The sequence below is a fragment of the Thunnus albacares genome, chromosome 19 (genome assembly GCF_914725855.1).
Source record: "Thunnus albacares chromosome 19, fThuAlb1.1, whole genome shotgun sequence".
Taxonomy (NCBI): domain Eukaryota; kingdom Metazoa; phylum Chordata; class Actinopteri; order Scombriformes; family Scombridae; genus Thunnus; species Thunnus albacares.
This window is the reverse complement of record NC_058124.1, coordinates 15,116,339-15,141,268: the sequence shown is the minus strand read 5'-3', so window position 1 is coordinate 15,141,268 and position 24,930 is coordinate 15,116,339. Positions and strand designations below refer to the sequence as shown.

Below are 24,930 nucleotides of genomic sequence, written 5' to 3'. Positions count from 1 at the left end.
ATTTAAAAATTGAAGTTGTTGCAGAGTACAATAAGCTGCTAATTCCTGGCTGGCGTCATTTTTTATAAGGCATTTATATAGTGAGTGAGAATTACTGAAAGGGATTTTGTCTGGGGGAAGAAAATAGAAAGATTGCACAAAACACTGCTTACTCTTAGACAAATAATGTTCTTGGAAAACAGAATAAAAGATGTTTGGAAAATGTGATACTTCTCAGGCATTCAGCATGAAGCAGGTTTTGAAATCACAAGCTGGAAAATATGATTTACAAACAATCACGCTCTATAGAGTCTACTGCAGATTAAAATTAAAATTTGTTCTGCCGCCGGTCTCTCACGCACACACTGACAGGGCATCAAAGCATCAGTGTAAAGCAAGGGGCGGAGTCTGGTGGTGGTGGGGGGGTGGGGGGTGGCCCGGACAGCAGCAGATGTCCTTCTGTAATGAGCAGCCCATACAGGCTCCATTCACTGTGTGTCAAGCACCTGCCTAAGTCCTCCTAGCTGTCATTCGATACTGTAACTTCCAATCTGAGCTCAGTCATCACGAGCTTTCATCTCTACCTGGCTTTCAAACAGAGGAGTGGGCCACCGCACCAAACTTTTGGGACGCTAGAAAGGTTTAAAGTGACTGACATGTTAGAGATGTTGTAGAAATTTGAATTTAAAGAAACCAAACAGCCTCGACTAGGAGATAAATGTAGAAGTGAAAGAGAGATGTAGTGAAAAATAAATTTAGTAACAGCTGATCTGTAAGTCAGACAGGATAAATAAGGTTGGATTGTACAGTTAGAGGAACAGAAAGTGTTGAATTGAAACCATGTGACCCTGTGGTTTATATCATAGCGAAGTGTAAACACTCTACCCTCTACCTTCTGAGAGAGAGAAGTATTACAAGAATAAGGTATAACAAGGACACTCACACTTTTATTTCTCTCTTGTTTTTATGGCCTTGTGGTGTGTGTGTGTGTGTTGAGTTGAGTTCAGTAAGAGGCCAGCCTGCTTAGTGGTTTTCATTAGTTCACCACACACACGCACACACACACACACACACACACACAGCAGGACTGAATGAAGAAAGGCTTTCTATCTAATGCTAATGAAACGCAAGCCTAGCCAGTGCTTGGCAATGCCTCATGCCCTCTTTAAAAAGCGTATTTTGTGTGTGTGTGCGTGTGTGTGTGTGTTTTGTGTGAAGGATGACTCCAGTGCCCTGGCATGGGTGCCTTGCACTGTTCCTGAACACTGAGATGACGCCAGGAGCTTTTACACCTGGCACCGGTCAAAACAGAGGGAGGAGAGGCGGCGTAGCTGCTTCCAATTTTGAGTAAATAAAAAGTTTCACAGTGCGGAGAGAGGATGAAGGGATCGAGCGTAGACAGGGAGAGGGAAAACTGGGAGGAGCAGCGGAGAGGGAGAGAGGAAGGGAGGCAGAGACAGAAGGACAGGTGCGAGTGATTTTTGGCAGGAAGCGGCTCGCTTTAGAAGTCTTTGAGATCAACTCTGTGTTTGCCTTCCCATGCTCCTGAGATTGGTGGAGACTGGCAGCACGTCCCCTCAAACATGCCAGCTTATTGTAGATCTCTCCTACCGGCATGACCATATTCTTCAAATGGGGTTCCCCTGCCAAGAATGATGGGCCCTGCACACACACACACACACACACACGCACACAAACTTATATTCATAACCCGGCACAGTCTCATCTCCACTGCCATGGTTTACTGACCCACTTATATACCAGCACCTCTGTTCCTCTCCCACATTTGATGAAATGACTGTTTGTGTATGTAGCAGTCACTGAGGTCTCCAGACAATCCCCAAAACAGGCCTTTAAAGGGGTCTGTTGTCATAAAGCATTGCATTTGCCATGAACTTATTGTCTCCTAGCCTCATCCTTTGCATGTATGATTTGAAAAGTTTGCAACTGTCCCGACTTGTTTTTGCATTTGAATAGATTATGACTGCAAAGGAAATCTTGAGTTCAGTCACACACGCTGTTGTTCTTTTATTAACCGTCATCATTTTGGCATTTAGTCAGCATTTTGTCTTACAAAGTCATAAATGAAATGAGTAAATCACTCATTGGTATTTTAGTTTTGTATTACTGCTCTTAGTGTGGTTTTCAGCTTCATGATAAGGAAGTTTTGTGGCTTGATTTTGTATATACAACAGAGATTGTAAGTACAGAATTCTTGTTTTTAGATTGTGTTAAAACGTGTAATCTGCTAGTTATTTTGTAGCCTCTAGATGTAAAAAAAAAAAAAAAAGCACTTAATCTGATGTGAAGATTTTGGGAATCTTGGATGAAATTAGAACCAGAAGCCTCTGCTCATTAGGCATCTTACTTCATCTCATCTGATTAATGTTTACAAGAGGCTTTCATGGTGTCGCCCCCCTGCGACTCAGCTTACAGTGAGTTTGAAAAACTGAATACGAACTTATGAGGAGCTGCAAAACTCATGGTGAGTGTGTGAGTGGATCAGAAGTTGAGTGCCCCTCTTAAACAGATTTGGTTCACTTCTGCGTTCTCTCTCTCTCTCTCTCTCTTTCTCTGTCCCTCTTTTCTTTTTCGCTTTTTTTTCTCTCTCTTTTCACTGAACCCCACTTTTGGCTCTCTTTGAATCTGTTCTCTCTGTTGTCTCGGCCAAGACACACACTTGCACACTCAGCTGCTGCTGCTTGTTTTGTTTCGACTTAATGAATGCCAAGTGTGTGCACACACACACACGGACTCACACATACACACACACACACTCGTCTTGTCTAGCGTAACCAATGACTCTTGTCAGTAATGCATAATCACCATTTCCATTTATGAGGGATTACATGCATGTGTGCAGGTCTGCATGCACACACTGCAAGTGTATGTTAAAAGAGGGCCGTAATGTGTCTATTGATTTACTTTAGATGGTATTGTGAGGGGGAACTAAATGCAGTGCAACACCTAGCTGGACTGCTAACATCTAATGGTTAAATGAATACAAAGTGGAGTATCCATGTGCATAAACACAAAGACAAACAGCCACACAGAACCGCTTGCATGAAATACACATACCACATGTTCAGAGAAAGATGTAGATGTAATGTAAAGGTGAGCTTTTTAAAAAGCTTGACAGATAGTCAGCTGAGCTCTTAGCCAGTCAATTAGAATGGCATCTTTGGTTTTGCAGTTAAATCGTAGCAGCTTTTGCTATTGTAAAAAATCCCAAAGAAATTTTGAAACACCACTAAATACCGTGTCTGTGGTCCCTCCAGTACACTTTAAACACTTTAAACGGTCTCCCTCTTTGTTTTTCTGTCTCCCGTTTTCTCTGTCAGTCTGTCAGTGACTCACCCCTGCGTGTCAGTCTCCAAAATCTCCTCTAAACTCTCTTCTCATTGTCACTGCCTCGCAGTGGCTTTATGAAAGCCTTCCGCTCTGCTGAAATGGCAGGGTGATGGAGTATTAACCATCCACCACAGTGCATAATGTCACTCAGCACCCAAACTCGCTCCCCTAATCACTGTCAAATACATGCGCTAGCGCTGTGATTGTAGCACAGATTAACCATGTTACAACTGGTTCGCATGGTGCTTCTTATGGCATAAGACAACAGTATCCAAGTGCTTCAAGGGGTTTACTCGACACAGTGTTTTTGTATCTTGAACAATCTGAGCTGCCATCTAAAGTCCTAAAATACTTTTAATAGTGTTTTTTTTTAGCTTTAGGAAAATCTACTGTGAGCCAAGGTGTTAAAATGACTCCATAGACTCTAGTAAGTATCAGTATCTGATTAGTATCAGTACGTAATTTCATAAGAACTTTAAGCATAATGCTTGTACTGAAAGTGCTCCAGTAAAAGCCAGAAAGAATACCTGCAGGCCAAAGCTAAAGGCAATTAACATTACACATTGCAGTGCTATTGAAATCAGAGTTAAGTTGGAGGTTGTGTGCGAAATGGGGAAAAAAAAGCGTTTCAGAACTGTAGCAAGACGTGCTCCAGTACAGCGTGTAGTGACCCGTCGGAGGAGGTCAGTCTTGTCATCTCAACCTGGGAATCGTCTGTAAATTGGAAAAGCACAGGTGAGAGATTGATCAGTTAGGAGCAATCTGTGTGTACGTGTGTTTGTATTTAGTGCTTACATCACTGTGTACATGTGTACCTCAATTTCTTTCAGATATGTCTGCTCAGTTGTTCTGATGTACTACAGGATACTACCTCTAACTAAAAAGTATGAAAATCATAGTAGTAGATAAAGTAAAACAAATGAATGCCACATCAATAATGGCCAATGGTTTTACTTAATTTCATTTACTTTACTAATGAGCTATCGTACTCCACTTGTCCCTGATCTTTTGTTTGAGGGCTCAAGTCCACTCAAGGTCTGCAGGCGTCTACATATGCACATATGGGGCTTGAGCTTAATTAGGCTGATTGCTAAGCACAAACAGCACCATCTCTGATGTTTATTGACCCAAGCTGACCGTGGTCAGCCACTGCCGGGGTTGATTTAAGGTAGACTGCAAGGTCAGAGGTCATAGGGTTTGAGTTCAGCATGTGTTGTGAAGGAGGTGGGGGGGGGCGGGGGGGGGGGGGGGGGGGGGGGGGGGGGGGGGGTGGTTGGCAAATAGCCCTGAGCAATGGACCTTGACTGCTAACAAAGCCTATATTTAAGTGTTGTGTTTTTATCTTTTCTTTCTTGCCACGAAGGGATACGAAACAGAGCAGAAAGTACTGTTTTTTTTTTTCTTCACCATGTAACTCACCACAAATTCAAAACCTCTGGCTATGTCTGGGTGAAGCACTATTGGTGTTTTTGCTGTTCTTTTAGTGGCATTTATGTCAAGTCTAGTGCCACTTTTGTACATTAGCATTTTTAAGGTGACAAAGGGGGCAACGCATGACTTCCATGTGACCTAATAGCATTTATATATTTATAACAGAAATACAGCTTAGCTTGATCTTTTGTCAAGATGTCTTTTCTCTCCACATCTGCCTATCAGGCAATCTCTCCCCTCTCATCGTTTTATTTGAAAAAAAGGGAAACAAAAGGGTGCAAGTGAAAAGCCAAGGTTATATTTAAATATGCACACAGGCCCCGCTGTATCTTTTATCTCAAATGAATATCAGCCTGACTGCTTGAATCATATAGCTGTCACACGCACCCACTATAACACCTCAAAATAACACTCTCAAACATTTATCTTGATGTCAAAGCAAAGCGCTAAAAACCACATGCAGACAAAATAAACTAGAAATACTGTCTTATATTACTATCATGGTTACAAAGGCCTGTCCCAGTGAACTGCTGAGGGCACGTTTCACTCCAGTATAGTGAGTAATAAGTGGACCTCTGTGCATATTTGTCCTGTCAGCGGCCTTGGCTCATTGACTAATGGTTGTGTTTATTTGTGTTTGGTGTGCAAATGCTCGGTGTGTATGTGTTTGGGGTCTATACAGAGGCTGTTTGCAAATGTGAAGGTCACAAGGTCAGCAGGTCACTTCACTGCAGTGCCATCTCTCTTGCCATCCTAAATGCATGGAGACAGAAAAGCAATAAACACATTTAGTAAAGTGGGCGTTCACTTAATACTTTTTTTTTTTTTTACACTGAACACACACAATCCTCCTCCCATGTCTGGAAATTTAAGGGTATGTGTTGGGAAACTGGTGTTTTTACAAAAGAGGTTTTGCAAGCTTAAGTTGTTTATATGATTATGGACTCTCAGCCCAGGTGGTTGCTCCATACAGGCTAAGAAATAACATCTGTATTGGCTAGTTGCTACATTTTCTTTATTTGATCAAGTCCAAAAAGTTTGGCATCTATGCTAAATAAAACCTAGTAGCTTTAGAGCTTTAGTTCTCATATTCACGCACACACATATGGGGTCAATTACATTGTGATCATTGCTTTCAGCGTTACATTTTGAAGACCAAAAGATCTTAAGAATTGTGCATACACAGATTTCTTTTCACTCATTTATCTACTGATGGGTTTGATCTGAGCAGACGCACACTGAGAGAAATAAATGCAGACAGATGAACAGGCACAAACACTGATTGAACACACACATTTTGTGAAGCATAATCCTCGCATATAAACATTCATACTCTTTTCACTCTTATGTACATAAACATGTATATTTAGTTTGCTCTGATATGGACCAAATGGACCCAAACACACATACACACACACACACACCCACACTCTCGAAGGGCCAGCTGCAGCGAGGTAGTCTTTTATCAGGACCATGTGGGCCATCTGGAGCCAATTAATATAGCCCCTAAGGTACAGACTCTGGATCAGTGCTCTTCTCCTCACACAATAACCTTTACCATTGGAGGGAGTACATATTCTGACTGGAGCCCAGCCTCATGCCAACATCTATCAAACCCTGGACACACTGTGGACAAGCTTTAGACTCCGCTTGATTCAGATGTCCCATGTTTCTGTGAAATACTTAAAAACAGTAGCCAGATGTTGAATGTCTGACATGTAGCTTGAGGATTACTTATGCTGGAATGGATGTATTTACTGACGCAATGTACTGACTCAAATCTATATGCTTTGTTTTCGTCGTCACTTTCTTCTAGCTTCTTTTACTTTCATCCTTCTTCACCAAAGCTGGTGTTCTTTGCTTTTTTTTTTCCGTCATCTGCCGTGCTTTCTGTCTTACTCGCTCTAATTCTGTGTCAAGCTCAGGAATGGATAGCAGTTAAAATACACAATTCCAATCCAAAACAATTTCCCATTAATATTGCATTTTTGGCATCATGTGTGACCGCTTGTATCCAAAGAACTTCACAGTATTAAGAGCGCAGAGTGCTTTAAAAGTCAGAGGCTGACAAATTTGCACAAATCAACACAGGGACGACTAGCTCAGGTTCCACTCGCCAGCCTTATCCAGATATCGGGTTACTGTGGTGCAGCAAAGGTCTGAAACCAAACCACGCAGCGACTGCCACACATAACAGGCAAGGCTCCACTGTGGAGGACCCAGGCATCGTCTACAAGGGACACAGTGTACAGTATGTGACCTCGGGGTCCACAGACACACGTCATTAAAGGTTTTCTCACATCTCACATTCGGTGTGTCATTCTATCCCTAAATTCATTAAAAGATTTGTTCCTAAATATGTAGTTCTACTCTATATGTAGTGGAAAAATGGAAAACTTCTAGGGAAAAGTAGAATCTGGCTCTAAAGGTTCATATAGGCAGAGATTAGGCTTCACATTTAATTGAAACCTGAGTGTCAGACTTCAGGTCTAACTTTAGAATCAGAAACAGGCTTAGTATCTGGTGTTGGTTACTTCACCCATTAACACAAATTCCAAATGTTATATCTAAATACTGTCTCACGCTTGAGCAATTAACATGTTGTTCTGTTTAAGTCTTAAGTCAGTGTGTGTGTGTCTCTTTCTTTGTCTCCTCTGCTGTTCTAAGTTATATATTGCTTGTACTTGCACATGTTGAACTCCATTCATTAATATTTAATATAAAGAATTGAAAGATGCTGATGATGCTGAGCCAACAGCTTATTCAATAAATCAAACATGCACGGGAGGCCGCTTTTTCAACAATCAGTAATGCCTAATTGGCATTTAAAGTATTTTCCTTTGCATCTATTAAAAGTGTTTTATGCACAAACAAGTTGATGTGCGATTTAATAAATCAGCCGTTGTCAGCTTTATGTAGTCGCACACAAATGCAAACATGTGCTTAGTCATCTAGTTTCCCGCACTCTGCACCCTGCTGATGTAAACTAGTAGTTCTTTGCTACACACAGGGTTTGAGGTTTCTTTTTGTGACACTCTTCTCCTAGACTAAAGGTTATTGACTGCGTGCGAAGGAGAAATTCAGCCTCCGGGGGAGAGGGCGAAGATCAGGGTCAGCGACCGATCAACATCCCCGCAGCTGGTAGAGAGAGTAGGCAGCGTCTTGCTCGATGACGCTCCTGCAGGGCGGATGCTTGCCAACATTCTTGTAGCATAAACCGAGATGACCACATAAAGCCATCACAGCGGTTCCCATGGAAACGACCGTCACCGGAAAGGTGTTAATAAGATGGAGACTGAAGAAGGGAGCTAGGAGTCACATTAGCTGCTGTCTTTTGATTGACAGGGTCCATGTGCATGTGTGTGATGTATGTCAACTGCCCACAGTTGTACTACATGAGCACATGGTGGTCTGGTTTTGGCAGAGTAACACGTATAGCTCATCATGTCCGTCTCTTTCTCTCTGTCCCCTTATCACTGCGTCCTCTCCGTCTTTTTTTATCTTATTTCACGTCATGTGTTAGAATGGCCCTTTATCCTCTTCCTTTCTTCTTCTTCCCCTTCTTTCTCCGGGATTGCTGGCTGACAGGATCGTCAAATTTTTCTCACTCCGTCTCTCTGGGAGATAATCAATGCTCTAGCAGCTACGGTGGCATGTGTAATATTAGACATTAGAGCAGCCCTTTGAAGGGTAGATAGATGAGGGGGGGGTAGCAGGAAGGGATGGAGGGAGGAAGGGATGGATGAAAGGTGGATTAGAAAGGGATGAATGGGGACATCCTGCTGTAATCTCTCACTATTGGATCTCTGTTTCCTGTTTTCCCTCCCCTGCGTTCTTCGACTCTTCTCTCATTCTCCTTCAATCAGGGCAATCAGTCTAATTTCAACTTACGTAAGCTTTACTTTCCTATTATGGCACCGTACCAACGAGTATTCTATAGCTCGACACGCTTGGGAACATAGTGTACCCTGGTTTATACACTCTCTCTCTCTCTCTCTCTCTCTATCTTTCTCTCTCTCTCTCACACACACACACACACTCACACACACACAGGCAGCCCTCCTCTGGGCCAGACGGAGAGCTAAATCAGAGGCTCATGTTACCACTCAGCCCTTAGCGCAGTGGCAGCACTTTGAAAAAAAAGTCATGTCATTGCAAATTGTTCCCATGCTGATTTCTCAATATTTACCTGGTCCTTGGGACTCTGAAGAGTGTCTGTCTGTGTGTGTTGATGTGTACGCTACATCCAAGCCGTTCTCCTGCACGCTTGGTTCGTCTCCTCATCTGTTGCAAATCAAGAGATGTGGCTCGGCTTTGAAACATTGGCGAAACTTTAAGGACGATTCATAATTTCAGAGGAATCTAGTTAAAAACGTGTTACTGTGATTGTTTTTGGTTCTTTAATTGCTTGGCACCCTTAATAACAATTATAACACTAAGTCTCCTGTGCAACCTGAGTACTATTTCCAAGGAGGGCTGTCTGTCGTCTTTAAAATGAAAGGGTTTTTTTTTTTATCAGTTCCCCTGCTTGTAGAATCCCTGCCTAAGCCCCGCATTATCACATCATCAGTGAAACAGATCTGTTTTTATTGCCCTTTTATTAGTCTCTGCTGTTAGCATACAATTAAAAGGGAGAAAAGGATGGCAACTGATAATGCATACATAGAGTAACGTACATGAAAAGAATTTAGCCTAATCACTACAGAATTACCTGAAACCAGAAATTACACAGATGTATTGTCAGTGTTTGTTAGACTTTGGGAAAGGCCCCCCAGCATATCTCCCATGTTAGTTAATAGCTAACAGATAATACAAAACCATCCCAGGAAAACCTGAGGCTTGTCTAAAGAGGCTCTGGTTGACTGTCTAGACAGGATGTAGCAAGCACATCGCTTTATTAGCTCATCTGTCTCTGTCCTCATTTCTTTTTTTTCTTTTTTTTTTTTTTTTCAGAGTTGCTTGTGCTTTATTTCTGTTGTCATACTGCCTGTTTTTCTTTTGTGCCAGTTTCTCTCTCTCTCTCTTTCTCTTTAAATAGGATCCTGTTCATCTAAAGCTGGTAATAAAACTATCCAGGGTTTAGCTTACAAAAGAGGCTTTTACGGGGGAGCTCAGTCTCTCCTCTGCTTACTATTTAGAAAATGTTCATAGCACAGCTTAATCTGCGTCGCTCCCTCCTCTGGGATATCGAATCGCAGAAGATTGAATTTATAGGGTGGCGGGACAGGTTTGGGTGGCTGCACATTTTGAGCCATACATTAGGATGTCCATGGCTAATGTGCCATGCATTAATGCATTCAATTTAGGTAAAATTACTTGTGATTTGGTAAAGTGAGGGAAAAGAGAGTGCTAGTTGGCGAGTAGCTGACATCCCGTGCGCTGCGAAACCAGGAGCGCTTGAGACGGTCCGTGGCCGGCGCTCCTTCGCCTCAGACCGTCTCGAGCGTTCCTACAGTTTTGCAGCACTGTTTAGACACGCGTAAAAAAACACATATGTTGTTTTTTTAACATGTTTACACACTGCATAGGGACAAACATGAGTAATTTCCTTTTGAGTCATCGTGCCAGATATTTTATTACATGACTATTTTGGCACAAACATTCACCCACCAGTGTGGCGGATAGCCTTCCGAGATTTACTCACCAAACGGAAAATCTACCCACATTTGGCACTTGGCGGGTGTTAATTTCAGACCGTGCCTAACTCTATTGCATTATCTCTGTGTATACTGTGTTTCTTTCCTTCTCTTTCTTTCTATTTCCTCCTCTTTCCTACTCTCGCAGTCACGCAAACCTCCCTCCTTCCAGCTTCCCTCCCACCGGCATTTTCTTCCCTCTCTTCATCATTTCATCTCACTTCTGGCTGCGGCATCATCCCTCTCCATACTTCTCACTGTCAGCGCGCCCTGCATCCTCCATCCCTTGCGGTCGGAGCCGATGCAGGGTTTTATTATGTTATGCGTGCAGGCTGCAAAGGTAAATGTTTCATGAGGAAAAAACGTGAAGTTGGGTAGGCAAGGGTATAAATATGTGTTTGTGCATTTCTTTGTGCACATGCTGAGTTTTTCTCCAGTCAGGCAATAACAAAAGGCCAGCCTAGCGGATGCAATGTGGAAGTGTGAAGAGAGGAAAAAAAAAAAAAAGGATTTATGCCTTACTTCTCACACTTTTCTCATCTGTTTATCACACTTATCTTCTATAACTGTCCTTTTAAAGTTTGATTTTTCACAGTTTCATTCACAGTCCTCAGTCTTGTTCTGATCTCATTTCTTTCCAGTCGTTTTCCTTCATCATTTCCACCCTGTCTTTGTCTTGTCCATTCTTTTTTATGTTCCTTCCTCTTTTTTTCCTATATGACAGCAGAACGGCTCGGTTTCTCAGTTTATCGGTTTGCTTCACTGCAACATTTGGTTTTTGTGCGTGCAGACAGAAAATACCATAAATGATGACTATGGTGGAAGTTTTGTCAATTTTGTATTAGTATGCACAAAATCAAAAGCCAAAGCCAATCAGATTAGAGTAAATGCAGATCACTATTGAATCCCAGCTCATAAAATACCAAGCTGATCACAGTCATAGGCTTTTGTTTATGGGGTGTTTGATTGTAAACAATCTGGGTGTGTGCAAACAGTTGTTTGTTCAGTTTTCTCACACCTTAGTGTTCTGGCAATGTGTGCGCAATCATCTCTCAATTTCTCACATATTGAGCTTACACCCATGTAACCGCAGGAAACTGACACGTTGTGACACCGCGATGTTCCCTGATTGAAGTGTAATCGGAGCTCTGCACCTTTCAGTGGCTGCGCCAAATGCATTGTGGGTGTTCTCCAGACACGATCCTATCTTCTCTTACTTCAATCCGGTGCGCAGCAAATTGACAAATAATACCAGGATATCACATTGCTTCTATCACTACTCCTCAACATTTATAGCATAGCTCATGTTCTCACATACACACACACACACACACACACACACACACACACAGCAGCACTAATCGATTGAGGCCACTTGCTGGTTCATGTGGCCCCTGACAGTCTGGGACTTTCATAGTATGTGTATGTGCATGCATGTTTAATGTGTGTGAGAGCGAGTGTCCACACCCAGGTGTGTATGTGTGTGTGTGTGTGTGTGTGGAGGCGGTGTGTGACGAGTCGCTTTCCCTCAGACATCCACTTCTTTAATATTCTCCTCCGTCCCTCGCCTCCACTGACACACACTGAGAAATAAAGAGAGAAAAGAGACAAGCCGAGAGAAAAATAAGAGACATCTCAAAGGCATCGTGCGCCACAGAGGAAAGCGGGCACATTGTAGACAGAGAGATTGAGAGAAATAGGAGGATGAAATGGTGGAAAATGAGAAGGACACAGTAGTAAAAGAGAAGAAATTAAGAGAAGGGAAGATAAAAAGAGAAATAATTTTAAGTGCTCTGGCAGTGTGTGTGTGTGTGTTTTTGTATTCTGTTACTGTATATTTGGTTTTAATATGCCACTGACAGCTTTGGTTCTGCCTTACTGATGACTACATTAGCTTTCACTAGAGCTCAACAAGAATAAAACAGGAGCGACTACATGTGTGTTTCTGAAGCTGTAGCTGTAGTTTTTGTAGTTGTGTGTGTGTGTGTGTATGTACATCCCAGTGTGATGGGATTACACACACACACACACACACATACACACAAAGATGATCAATCAGAAATCCACTCTGCATTGAGATACTTGACACAGGGCCAAAGTGTGCGTGCATGCGGACGTGTTTGTGTGTGAGAGAGAGAGAAAGTGAGTTGTGCAAGCTCTTATGTTGATTTTAAAATGCATCTTAAATCAGAAATCAAGTCTAGTAGTGGTTATTTACAAGCGAACCTATCCTTCAAACTTTGTTCACCTTTATTAACCTACCTATTATCTCGAGCAGTTGTGGCAGCTGCCACGGTCACCTGCCGCTGATATGCCCAACTGTAATTAAGGTTTACACACACATTATTGATTCCTTCCTTGTTCTCTTCTCCCCCCTCAGACCGCGGCTCCAGGCCCAGAGGAAGTTTGCCCAGTCGCAGCCTAACTCACCCAGCACTACGCCCGTCAAGGTGGCTGAACCAAGCAGCCTGAACACCGGCCAGGCCACCGTGCCCTCCTCCCTCTCATCACTCTCCTCTTCATCCCTGTCCTCCTCTATTCAGGACCTGTCCAGACGCAAGCCCAAGACAGAGGACTTCCTCACCTTCCTCTGCCTCAGAGGTAAGGCGCAGCCAAAGGGAACAGATGGAGAATTAATTACATGCGCAACTACAAGCAGCGGTATACCTGCAGAGATGTGGTTGAGCAAAATATCCGCAGATACGCTGTTTTAATGCTACATAGTTTTTTAAATGGGTTCAGGACACAGGCCAGACTGCATCTTACAGCTGAGACTAGACAAGATTTGCTGCCGCTTGGCTGTCTTCAGAGAGGTCTGCAATATGTAAACTTGTAGTAGCAAGCTTATGAACACACACATCTGCCAAATATCAGGATTTGGCAGATGTGTGCATTGTCAGTACCTGTCATACAGTCATGCAGCTTGTTGCTGGTGTTTGATTAAACTGAGATGAATTGGCTCTAAAGGGAAACCTGAACCGTAAGCTAACTCTTAGCTCTGCTCCTCATTACAGACGCTCACACGTGCACACAAATACAAACACATAAGCAGCTCAAGAGTACATTAAGTTTTGTGATGTCAGGTTTTGATCACCTTCCACCCACTCATACACACACACACAAACCACACACACATACTACAAATAACAGTGTACTTGCCCAAGGCTAAGATTATCCTGCATTTCATCAGCTTACACATCTCCCCCCTCCTACCTTTCAACAACTATCTGTCTCTTTAACACCCTGCCTATCACCCTCTACCGCAGCAGCTGTTTCGTGCATGGAGTCCTTGCGCAGTCACACACCCTGCTCTACAAACACTACACAGGTTCATTGACACTATGTAGCACCTTCAATGTCAAATGAACTGTAAAAGCCAAGGCAGAGTAATTAGCAGCATAGTTCTGTGTGTGTGCTCTCTTGTATCACACACTAGAATTATTTATTGGGAGTGACTTAACAGGGAAAAGTATTTGGGTTAAATGCAGACACTAAGACACTATCACACACAGCGCAAGTGCCCCACTAACTCAAATTAAGCAAGACTGCCCCCCACCCATACCCCGACTACTGTGTGACCCCCCCCCCCGACACACACAGTAACTGAACAAGTCCTGTCTTCTTTTCCTCTAGACTTAATGAAGGACTCATGTTATGATCTATGCTCTGTTGGCCAGCGCACAGAGCAGGATAGTCCACTGCCAGGACGAAGGAGAAGTTTAACTTCTGCAACAGATGTACAGTTCTGTTTACTTTCTTTGCTTGGAAAGTTTGAAGACTTAAAAAGTTTCATCAATCCCCTTCAAAACCTGCACCTGTAATTTAAAAACTCTAGTGTGTATAAAAATCTAACTTTATGTAACGTTCATAATAACAACAGCAAAAGTGCCTTTTTAACTATGAAGAAATGGTACAGTAATATTCAGTTACATTTTTTGCACTTGAAATAGAACAAAAATGTTTTGATAACCCATTTTCATTGTTTGCTCTTAGTTGCTCCCATGGCAGATTTTACCCAAGCGGCAACTCCCACGACTTGAGGGTGAAGCCAGTACAGAAGTACCTTAAAGTGAAACGCCACAAATGGCTGCTAAATGTTGACTCCAAACAATCCGTCGCTCCAAATGACTCCCGTTCAAAAAGCGTCAATTGCTTTCTAGAAATGCTAAGTCAGTAATTTTTTTCAATGAGTCATTATGGTCTCAATCACTAAATTTGGACTAATAAGCATGCTGGTGGTCATTTTGGACATTATTGCTCTGTTAATAAGATTTGAAGACTTATCGTAGGCTTTGATGTCTGCTGTTGATTGACAGTTGGCTCACGTGCTGCTCTCCCTGTCTCCGGGGCGCACACTGAGTCAGACTATAGTCACAATATTTCAATAAGTTTAATGTTACTTGATTACAATACCTGCACAATTTAGCTACAGTAGTTAACGTTAGACCAAGTGGAGCAAGTGTTTGGTCCGAGGTAGCAGGGCGTGACTCCAAACAAGAAAGATGGTGCCTACCAAAAGCAGAAATGCAAAAAGCAAAATGTCACACCTCGCTACGTCTATTTTTATATATGCGGTCTATGATTTTACCCACGTCTGGTGTTAATAATCTCCTAACGTCTTATGCAGGTAGACTGCTGGTGATATACACCGACATGAGATTTAAGGAAGTACACTGACCTCAACGCACCTCAGTAAATCAAAAGCCTTACTTTCCATTCATGTCTGTCTTAAATCATCCTGCAATATGAAAGAAAGGGGGTTAACAGATTCAAGGCATGACGAATAATACAAAGTTTAGAACAATTTTCTCCTTTTCAACCTTGGCTGTGACTTCTCTTTGCTATCTTAATTTTATCCTTTTGTTGCATATCCCACTCACCTTCTTCTTAAACATGTCCTCGCAACCAGAATGAACTCATTTGGAAGACAATACTCCTGACTTCAGATTAATTTACTGTTATCATTATTAACCTCTGCCCACATTACAAAGTAGGCTAAAGAACCAGGAAAGGCAAATTTTAGATTCAAGTCTGTTGGGGACGTGATGGCTATACGTCGCTATTCTGACGAGAATACTCCCATTATGGAATGTCATTTTAACCTTACAGGGCTCATTGAAGAAGCCATAATTGGAGGTTGCTAAAAGTGAGCGAAGCCTTCGGTGAGAGGAGCTTTGATTTGCATATATAGGCCAGGATGTTACATAGGCTAATGATATAATGTCCCATATACTTTGAAGTTGAGATTATTCTGAGCTCTGTGTGCTAAACTAACCCCACCCTTACATGTGGAGCAGCAGACTAATGAGGTATAGGTGGCTGGTCCTGACTCAGTTTTGCTGTTCTCTCTCTTTATAATTAAGGTTAGGAATGGTGCTTTGCAAGCTGATTTCTAGCGTGCATGCGTGGAACGTCTGCTGTACTCTACTGCACTGCTAATGGTAATTTTAGAGCTAGGCTGCTAAGCTAGCGATTGAATGGTTTTCCACTGGGCTTTTTCCACTCCGCCGCTCCCTGCTTTACTGCTGTATTTATAGACCCAGTTCTCTGTGTGTGTGTGTGCGTGTGTGTGTGTGTGTGTCTCTACCGTCCATGCTGTGAGGATGACATTTTCCTGTACGGGGCTTCTTCTGCGCTGTTTTTCCCCTTGGCCTCTCATATGACCCACATGCATGGACCCTTACCAGGAGAGGGACATGGGAGAATGTCAGCAGAGCCCTTGAGGTGTGTGTGTGTGCAGCAGTGTGCGTTTGTGTGTGTCCGTGTGTGTGTGCGCGTGTTCAAGCATGAGTGCAAATCCATGCTCACCACTGATGTTGCCTGTCCTGCTTATCTCCTCCCTGTGTCCTCCATTCGTCGTCTGTGCGCGTGTGTGTGCGCGTGTGTGTGCGTGGCTGCACAACATCCAGGGTATATGACGAGACACAGCCTATGAGGACATCCATGTTAGCCTGGTTAATCTTTTCAAAGGGACTCGAGTCTTTGATATCATCTGAAACCCCCAATCCCCTTTAAGATTCTGATACACGTCTGTCTGGTGATCTGACCACCACCCACATTAGGCTCCTTCATGTCTGCTCCCAAAATGCCTCTGACAGGATCTCTAGCTGCATTATGGAAATCTCAAATCCATTATCTCCCTCATTTCCCTTCTTTTAAATTAGATTTTGATTTGTTTAGGCCCTGTTTTTGAAGTTATTACAGGCCAGTTAGCGAAACCCCATCAGTGGTGATTTCTGGGATTCGTCCCGGGTCAAACGTTCATAGTGTGTAAACACACACTCCCTACACCCCCACACACCCGCTGCACTGTTTGCTTATCTTATCTGGTAAACATTACGCATCCACCCCAAAGGCTTCTATCCATCACTCACTCTGACAGCGACATAAAAGGAGTTAAAACATGAAGGATTTGAAACGATAAAAGTGAGCAACAAAAAAAAAAATAGAAAGCAACGTTGGGAAAGCAGGACTCTTGTGTCACTGTGTATTGTGAAATCACGACTAAGTTTTCCATCACTCTGCGTGTTTGTGTACCTTATCATCCAAATCTGACTTTCTTAGTGACAACATTCTTTATCACATTCTTTTGGGATTTTTTTTTTTTTTTTTCCACGGTAATGAATCGGTTGGTGGTGGGGCGGTTGTTGCTGAATCCAAGGAAAAGTTATTTTTACGCTCCCCCCTCCCCGCCCCCCTCCATCCAGGATGGGAGCAGGGGTGCCTGATTATTCTGATGCAACGTGGGAGTAACTGGACAGAAAAGTGAAAAACAAGATTTCTGTCTACTGTATAGAAGGATGCACACCATGTATGCTCACCACCCACACTGTCTAGAGCCTATACACTGGATTTGCCTCACTTCTTCTCTCATCTCTTTTCTCCTGCGATCACATATACACACACACACACACCCTTGCACACACACACACACACACACACCCTCGCACACAAGCTGGAGTGTTCAGTCCTTGCCTGTGTTCTCAGAATGGTGTTTATGTGTGGTCCAGGCCTGTAGTTGGGCTGTTTATATCCATGGAGAAAGCCATTTGGGTGGTAGCCAGACAGTCTGCCTCTGGCCCTGTCTGCCTCTGGTAACCTAGAGGCTGCACTGGTGCTGCTGGCAGGCTGGGGGCAGCACTGAGTAGAAGAGAATGAAGCAGTATTATGGACTCATTTAATTTCAAATTGAGATACCTGAATTTGAGATGTCTGTCAGGAATGGTTCCCATCATGAATGTAAGATTTAATATCTAAGAGTGTACGGCATTACACTAGTTGCTTTCTGACCTTTACTTAACATTTTTGAGCAAGCATTCATCTTAAAAATATTCAAGAAAGAATATCAGGAATATTTGTCATCCAGTAATTTTTTTATGCATTGGGGAAAAAAAGTTATTTACTTAAGTTTGTTCTCAGTGACGCACAAATACACTCACACACACACACACACACACGCATAGTATCCACAATGACATAGATGAGATAAGAATAGATTAGGGAGTAAATGAATAACTGTCACACACACACACACACACACACTCTTTGCATGTTATGTAAGACTCATTTCTAGGAGTGTTATTTTTTTTGTGTGTGTGTGTGTGTGTGTATGTGAGTGTTTCTGTGTGCCAGTATGCCAGTGTATATGTGCACCACTGCTGTGTTTACCTCTTTGCCCCCTGGGCCCTCTTGCATGCCTGCCAGCCCCAGTGTTGTGCCTCCCTCTCCCTCTCTCTCTCTCTCTCTGTCTCTGTCTCTCTCTCTCTCTCTCTCTCAAGTTCAGTGAGGCCAACTTCTCCGCTCTGCTTACATAACCTCCCAGCTCTGACCTAGTGAACCAAAGACCTCTGATTCCCAGTATGTGATTACACAAGAGATTTTTTTTTTTCACATCTGGCTTTGAAGAAAAGACTGCCAATCATGGAAATAGTGTTGAGACCTCTATCTTTTATAGCCAGATAGATGTTAGAATTGATTTTGTGTGATGGTATTTTTATTGTCTGAGAATCTCGCTTAACTGAAGGCGCATTTCCACTCCTGGGAATAGGATCTCGAGTCCGACAGCTACTGGTGCGTCTCTCAAGTGCATCGCTGCTGTGACAGCTGAATTTCCCTTAGGGATAAGGTACTTTTCTCTCTCATTGTGATTGCTATTTGATTAAAGCCTGGAAACGGTTTGTGTAGAGTTTCTTGTCACTCACGACGCCGCGCAGAAGTTGTTGGTGCAACACCGACCCATTCTGCATTCTCCTCCAAGAGCAGAGCCGCTGTTTGTGGGGTTAATGGTTTTGCTGACATCAAGGAATGTCAATTGGAGAAGTAATCCCTAATCCTCTCTCAGTCTCTCTCTCTCTCTCTCTTTTTCTCCATCAGTGACTGATGAAGTTTTGGCAGAGCTCAGCTGTAGCAGATAACTTTTCCTCTCCTTGCCAGACAACGTACATTTTTCTCCCTCTTTGAGCTTCCCTTAAAAACAGCAGTTATACTTCCTGTGTGCACATGCGGCACTTTGTTCTAAGTCTGCACGTCCACATGTCCCCATGGCAGCTAAACCCTCCTGATTGACTATTTAAATTGTCCTCATTGTTTCAGTTCCAGTTAAGGGGACAAAAGAAGGGTAGCCAGAGAATGGAGGGTTTGTAATTATGCCCCCCCCCCACCCTCCCCTCCCCTTACCCCAGAGCCCCGTTAAAAATGACAATCCTAATAGACTCTTTCAGACCTAATTATGATTTGTCTGCGGTTGGAATGAGGTGGATGAAAAGCTGGTGTAATTGGGGGATTGGGCTCAAGCCCTGTTGGAGATCTTGGAGAAGGTCTGGGTTGTGTTTTTTCCACTGTGTATATGTGTATTCATGTGTGCGTTTTCTAGGAGCTGATGGATTCGGGGTATCTGTGCCAGAGATGGAGGGGGGGGGGCTGTAAATCTCTGGTATCGGCCCCAGAAGTATTGCTGCCACTCCTGTAGTCAAGATGCCAGTGGTCAGAAGGCTGTCTGGCTTTGTGTGTCTTTCTTTGTGTATTCTATCTTTTCTTTCCTCTCACCCTCTCTCCAAACCCCTTGACAGGCTTGTTTTGGGGCTCTATATGAATATCTGATATTAGATGATACAGCTGTGCCGTTTTGACATCAGTGTCTGTCTGTCGTCTGGTTCTCGTCTTCTACTATTCAGCTTCTTTCTGCAGCTTAAAAAATATTTTTTCAGTATTTTTTTCTCTCACTTTCACAGTCAGTCGTGTCTGTCGTCCTCTCCATAGTTTTTAATCCATAATCAACAATTATCTTAACAGGACTTTCCAACCCTCTCAACCTGTTTTCCAGAAAGATAGAAGTACTGTAAAAGGTCACATACACACACGCGCACGCTTCCTCCACTGTTTTTGAACATTTTCACGCCTTCGTCTCCGCTACCCTACACTCCCCAAACAAACAAACACACACTCCTCCCTCCATATCTGCCCCCCGGTGCCCCCGTGGTCTGTTTGCCATTGGCCTGCTGACCCCTGTTCAGGGCAGTAAATTACAGCCATTTAACTAATGAAGCGAGTCATTAGAAGCTGATTGGGCCAGTGTGTGCGCCGCCTCGTTCTGTTTGTTTGGTCTAAGAGAGGAGCATTTGCTCTGTCGCCAAGATAAACGAGGTGTCTGTGCTGCGTGTTTGTATTTAGGTGCATACGTGCGTGTGCGTGTGTGTGGCTTTTTTTTAATCTGTTAGTTTGTGCTGCCCATGCATGTGCACTCACCCAAACCTTGAGGCCCGATCCACTGGTTAAAAGCCAGAAAATTGTATTCTGTTACAAAGTGGCGCTGCTGCAAATGTTCTAACTGTCTACATCCTTCTTCAGATGCTATAAAGCAAGAAACCACAACATAACAATATCAGAGCTTCTTTCAACCAGGTGCAGTGTGAAAAATCTGTCTCTGCCTGCAGAGAAACAGGCCTTACCATGCGTGGATTATGTAAAAACCACACTTCACTGTTGTTGAGCAGTTACTTTTTGCCCTACAGATCTCCTTCAGGAGTTAAAGAGCAGGTAAAACTACAATGTTATCTGTTTAGAGAATCTGCTGCCACTACAGATTTTTTTCCCTTTTTCAGCTCTCTGAGGAGATAATAAGAAACTGGCAGAGCTGCGGTGTTAAAAGTGTGTTCCAAGGCAAAACAAGATTTATTATTACCAGGATCTAGTTTTTTTTTAGTGTTTGGAAAAGATTTAATATGAGTGTGATATTTAAACTAGGCTTTCAAAAAAATGTGATGACATGCGGTAACACTGGAGCCCCGACTGGGCAATAAAAGTTAGTGCACTTAAAATAAAAAATGAATCTACATTCAAAAGATGAAGTGTATCTATCAAATCAATGTCATTTCAGAAGTTGTTTTCTTGGTAGGGATTTTTTTTTTGGCTTTCATGCTTCAGTTGCCTTAAGGAGTCTTGAATTAAGGAAATTGTCAATCTTTTGATACTTTTTTGACAGTGAGCAGCCAAACTGAACTAGTATGATTAGAGCAGTGTTATTCTGCACCGTAGAGGCTATTACACGAGGAATACCTCAGTAGTCTTGTCTGTGTGGTACTGGTCAGCACCAGTTAAGTCATGCATGTGTTCTCCTTTGTCATTTGGAAAGCCCAGGCTTTGTCATGGTGTCATTTAAGTGTAGAGTGTATCCTCCTATACACAAATGAGCTCTATTGTCCACTGATGCCGCAAATGTGTACAATGTGTATCTATGTGTCACATTGCACAGATATTGATTACACAAAGCTGGTTACTAAACAATAATTCACATTGATGAGCTGATGAATGAGCACATTCTTCTTTATCTTTGAGCTACTGCCCAACTAGAGACCTCTAACACACTGAGGCAGTCTTGTCTTGTCTTGTTCTAATATGTATAACACATAGCCCTTGTGTACTTGTGTATTTTGGTGCCCTCACACTTGTGTTATCTCTATATTTTAATTAGGTCACTTAATAACATATCAAATGTGTAAAATCTAAGATAAGTATTCTTCACCCTCCAAAACAAGTATGCTAATTAAATAATTGGCTTTGCTAACTTTCACACTGTGTAATTTTAACCACTCTGTAAAGCTTAATGCAGGCCTGTTGAATTCAGGCTTTTTTTTTTCAGAGGCTTAACAATATTTTAATTGACATATAATCATGCATTGCTGCCCATTAATGCCCTTTTAAACACAGTGGCCCCTTAAAGAGTAATAAAAACCACAGTAGTCACTCATGCCATGCAATCGATTAAGTCATAAAGGACTCACAACTTCATAAAATCCACTGTTTCCTGCTCATAAACAGCCAGATTTAATCAGATCTATGAGGCTGTTGCATAACCACACATTGGTGTTGACTATAAATCCACAATCACAAGCATACATGCACGAGTTCACCAAGCCTAGTTGTACACATTTAGGATTACTTTACTAAGTGCCCACCTTTTCTATGCTTTCAAGGTCACACACACACACACACACACACACACACAGGCTGCATTTCTTTCATTTATCTCTCAGCAGTACACGGCCAGAAATAACAAATAGATTGTGTATATATAGTAGGGAGGAATAATGGTTGCAAAAGTGCTCTTCATACCAGCCCTGCAAAAGCTGCTCCTTGGCATGAGTCCACTGTACACCTTGAACCACAAACCCACTGATTTTTATGTTTCTTGAAACACACAATGGGGTGATATTGTACTCCGCGAGCCTCATTTTTTATTCCTGCATCTGTATGGCCGAACCAACTGTTTGCACACTGATTTACGAGGGCAACATTATGAGGTTTAATAACATAGCTTTGGGCTTTATGACCTTTTTATGAGAATGAGTGTGTGTGTGTCTACCTTCAGCTAACTGAGGTAACATTATAGGCCATCAACTGCCAAACACCATTTACCACCTCCCAGCATATATTGAGCTAGATTTCTCAGAGATGACAATGAAAACGATTGAATGAGGCAGAAAAAGGAAAGAGAGAGAGGATGTCAGTTTTCTTCTCCACTAGGGGGAGAGATTGACAGTAATCCTGTTTGGAAGTGAAAGAGGCAGATTTGGGATTAGCTCACCAACGCGAGAGAGATACTCCCTGGTTTTTAAGTAACTCTTTTACAGAGTTACATATTTGAGCACATGTACAGTATATACTGTATGTCTCAGTAAAAATGTCAACATAGGGGAGTCTCTGTGGGAAGACGGGCTGTTATATTGCATAGGCATTTGCAAAATATTGAAATATAAAACACCAGAAACAAAAGGCAGTAATTTTAGGTCAGTTTATAAATGATAACTCCATAGACAAAGCTTATTAAACGTGAGATTTACGAAGTGGTTCAAAACACGATAGAGGTTTAGCTTGATTCGAAGTGCAAACGCTGTTAAAAAAGAACAGTCATCCTATTGTAAATCAGTTTTTTTTTCACACTGTGCCGCGCATGTCATGTTTGTGCGTTTTAGTGTGTGAGTGAATGTAACAATGGAGCCGCTTATGTGCAGAGCAGTTTACAAAGCATCAATAGGCCACCAACTGGGATAATAACAGATGAAAAACAGCAGCACAATCACCATTATTCACAAACCCTTGAGCAACTTCTATTTTTACATTAATATTTCACCGCTTACATATTTATGTTGATTCATGTGTAAGGTCTGAGATTAGAATAAGAAAAGAGGAAATATTTTTTCCATATGCGGACGGCTGGTGGTCTCAAAAATAAGGTGTATTCTGTTTAAATAGGGGAACATCTTGGTGACAGACTTTTGTGTTGTGTACAGTTGTGTTTTTCAGTGCCTTTTTCTTATTTCTAATAGTCATTTTTCTCTTTTCTTTTCCTTTCTCTCCTTCCTCCCTACCCCCCCTCCTGCCTCTTTATTATTCATCTTCCTCTCTCTGTCCCTTTCTCTTCCTTTCCTCCACCTCTCTGCACTCAGGTTCATCGGCCCTGCCCAGCAACATGGCCTACTTTGGAAGCTCCCAGGAGGAGGAGGACCTAGAGGAGGACGAGGAGGAGGAGGAGGAGGAGGTGAGGAACGGAGGTGGTACTCACTCCCACGGTGGGGCGAGCAGCAGCCAAGCCTCAGCCTCCTCCTCCTGCCACTCGACACCCCGCAAGGGCAAGCTCCCCGCCAGGCAGCCACTCAATGGGCACGGTAAGGACGAGACTGGAGCTCAGAACAAAGCAGGCCTTTTTTTTTTTTTTTTTTTTTTTTATTACCAACACATTTTCTCCTGTCTTCACACATTGCACTCTCACTTCCCCCCCCCATGTAGAGTGTTAAGTTATCTTCTTCTCAACAAATTCTCAGGGTTTGATGGGAAATGCAGTCACTCATGAATAGGCACAGTTTTGTGGCTTTGCAGGAGGGAAAGAGGGGACTGTCTCCAATTGGTCTACAGGGCCACAGAGATCTTGCCTTGAATGAGGGATGAGAAGGATGGAAGAAAGAAATGTTAGAGAAAAGAGGTGCAGGAGTGCTGTGTGTAGGGGATGAAAGCGAGAGAGGAGGAGGAGGAATAGAGGGGGAAACTGAGGAAGAGATAGTGATGGATAGGCAGGTGAGAGGAAAAGAAGAAGGAGGCGAATGAATGATGATGCACCGGGGGAATAACTAGAGAGGAGTGGAAAAATCCGGTTCGGAAAAAAGATTCACACACAGAGAGTGAAAGATGGAGGGATGCAGCAGAGAGAGAGAGAGAGAAAAACTCGGGCCAAACAGAAGCACAGAATGAGTCTAGTGCATGTCTTTGAGTGAGTGTGCACATGCACGAGAGCAATTTCCTAAGTTTGCCCTCTTTTTTTTTTCCACTGCAGAGACGGGGTAAGTCACAAGGGATAGCAGAGCAGCGCATCGGCTTTTTCCACCCCAATTAACACTTAACTTGCTAAGCCCTAACAAGGTGTTTATGCACGCACTGCAACAGCTGGCCTAGGCCCTCGACACACACACACACACGCACACACACACGCATACAACGCAATGTACAGTACAACCCTTGGGGCACATAGACATTCGGATGAATGCACATACACACACTTGTGCACACCATTTAGGAAATTGTAAGGATGCAATCGAGCCTGTGAGCAAGGACTGACACACAATGATGCATAAAAAAACACGTAACATTGCAGAAGTCTCCATCTTATGAAGTCATTTTTCTCTGAGAAGAATTACACTTAATTAGAAGAATTACACACTTGATTTATAAAAAAAATTCTGGAAACAAATCATTTGTTTATTATCACTGCAGAGGCAATTTTTTCCACTAGGAAAGTGAGTTTCAGGGCTCAGTGATGAATAAAAATTACTTGATGAGTTGTTTTTTTTATTTGTTTTTTTTTGCAGTGTATAAGATAAAACATATACTCCAAAATATTTCTTTCCTGTACTATTTTTCTTTACAATAACACATTATGTGTTTGTTGTATCCATTGTGTAGTATTGAATCTACTTTTTGACAGAGCAGTAGAGAGAACAGTTTTAACCTGAAGGCCCTCCCTCTCTGGCAGACTTCGGAGACA

The 24,930-nt window shown here is 42.6% G+C and overlaps 1 protein-coding gene across 5 annotated transcripts in view; it reads left to right on the top strand.

Annotated features, from left to right (window-relative positions):
- Window positions 1–24,930, top strand: part of jarid2b (jumonji, AT rich interactive domain 2b) — a 107,007-nt gene that overhangs the window by 61,920 nt on the left and 20,157 nt on the right. For 4 of the 5 annotated variants that reach the window (XM_044335142.1, XM_044335146.1, XM_044335141.1 and 1 more), the window contains exons 4-5: window positions 12,778–12,998; window positions 23,342–23,560. In XM_044335142.1, coding sequence (XP_044191077.1) covers window positions 12,778–12,998; window positions 23,342–23,560 — 440 coding nt within the window. The remainder of the gene's footprint in view (window positions 1–12,777; window positions 12,999–23,341; window positions 23,561–24,930) is intronic. The other variant, XM_044335144.1, reaches the window with a different exon arrangement.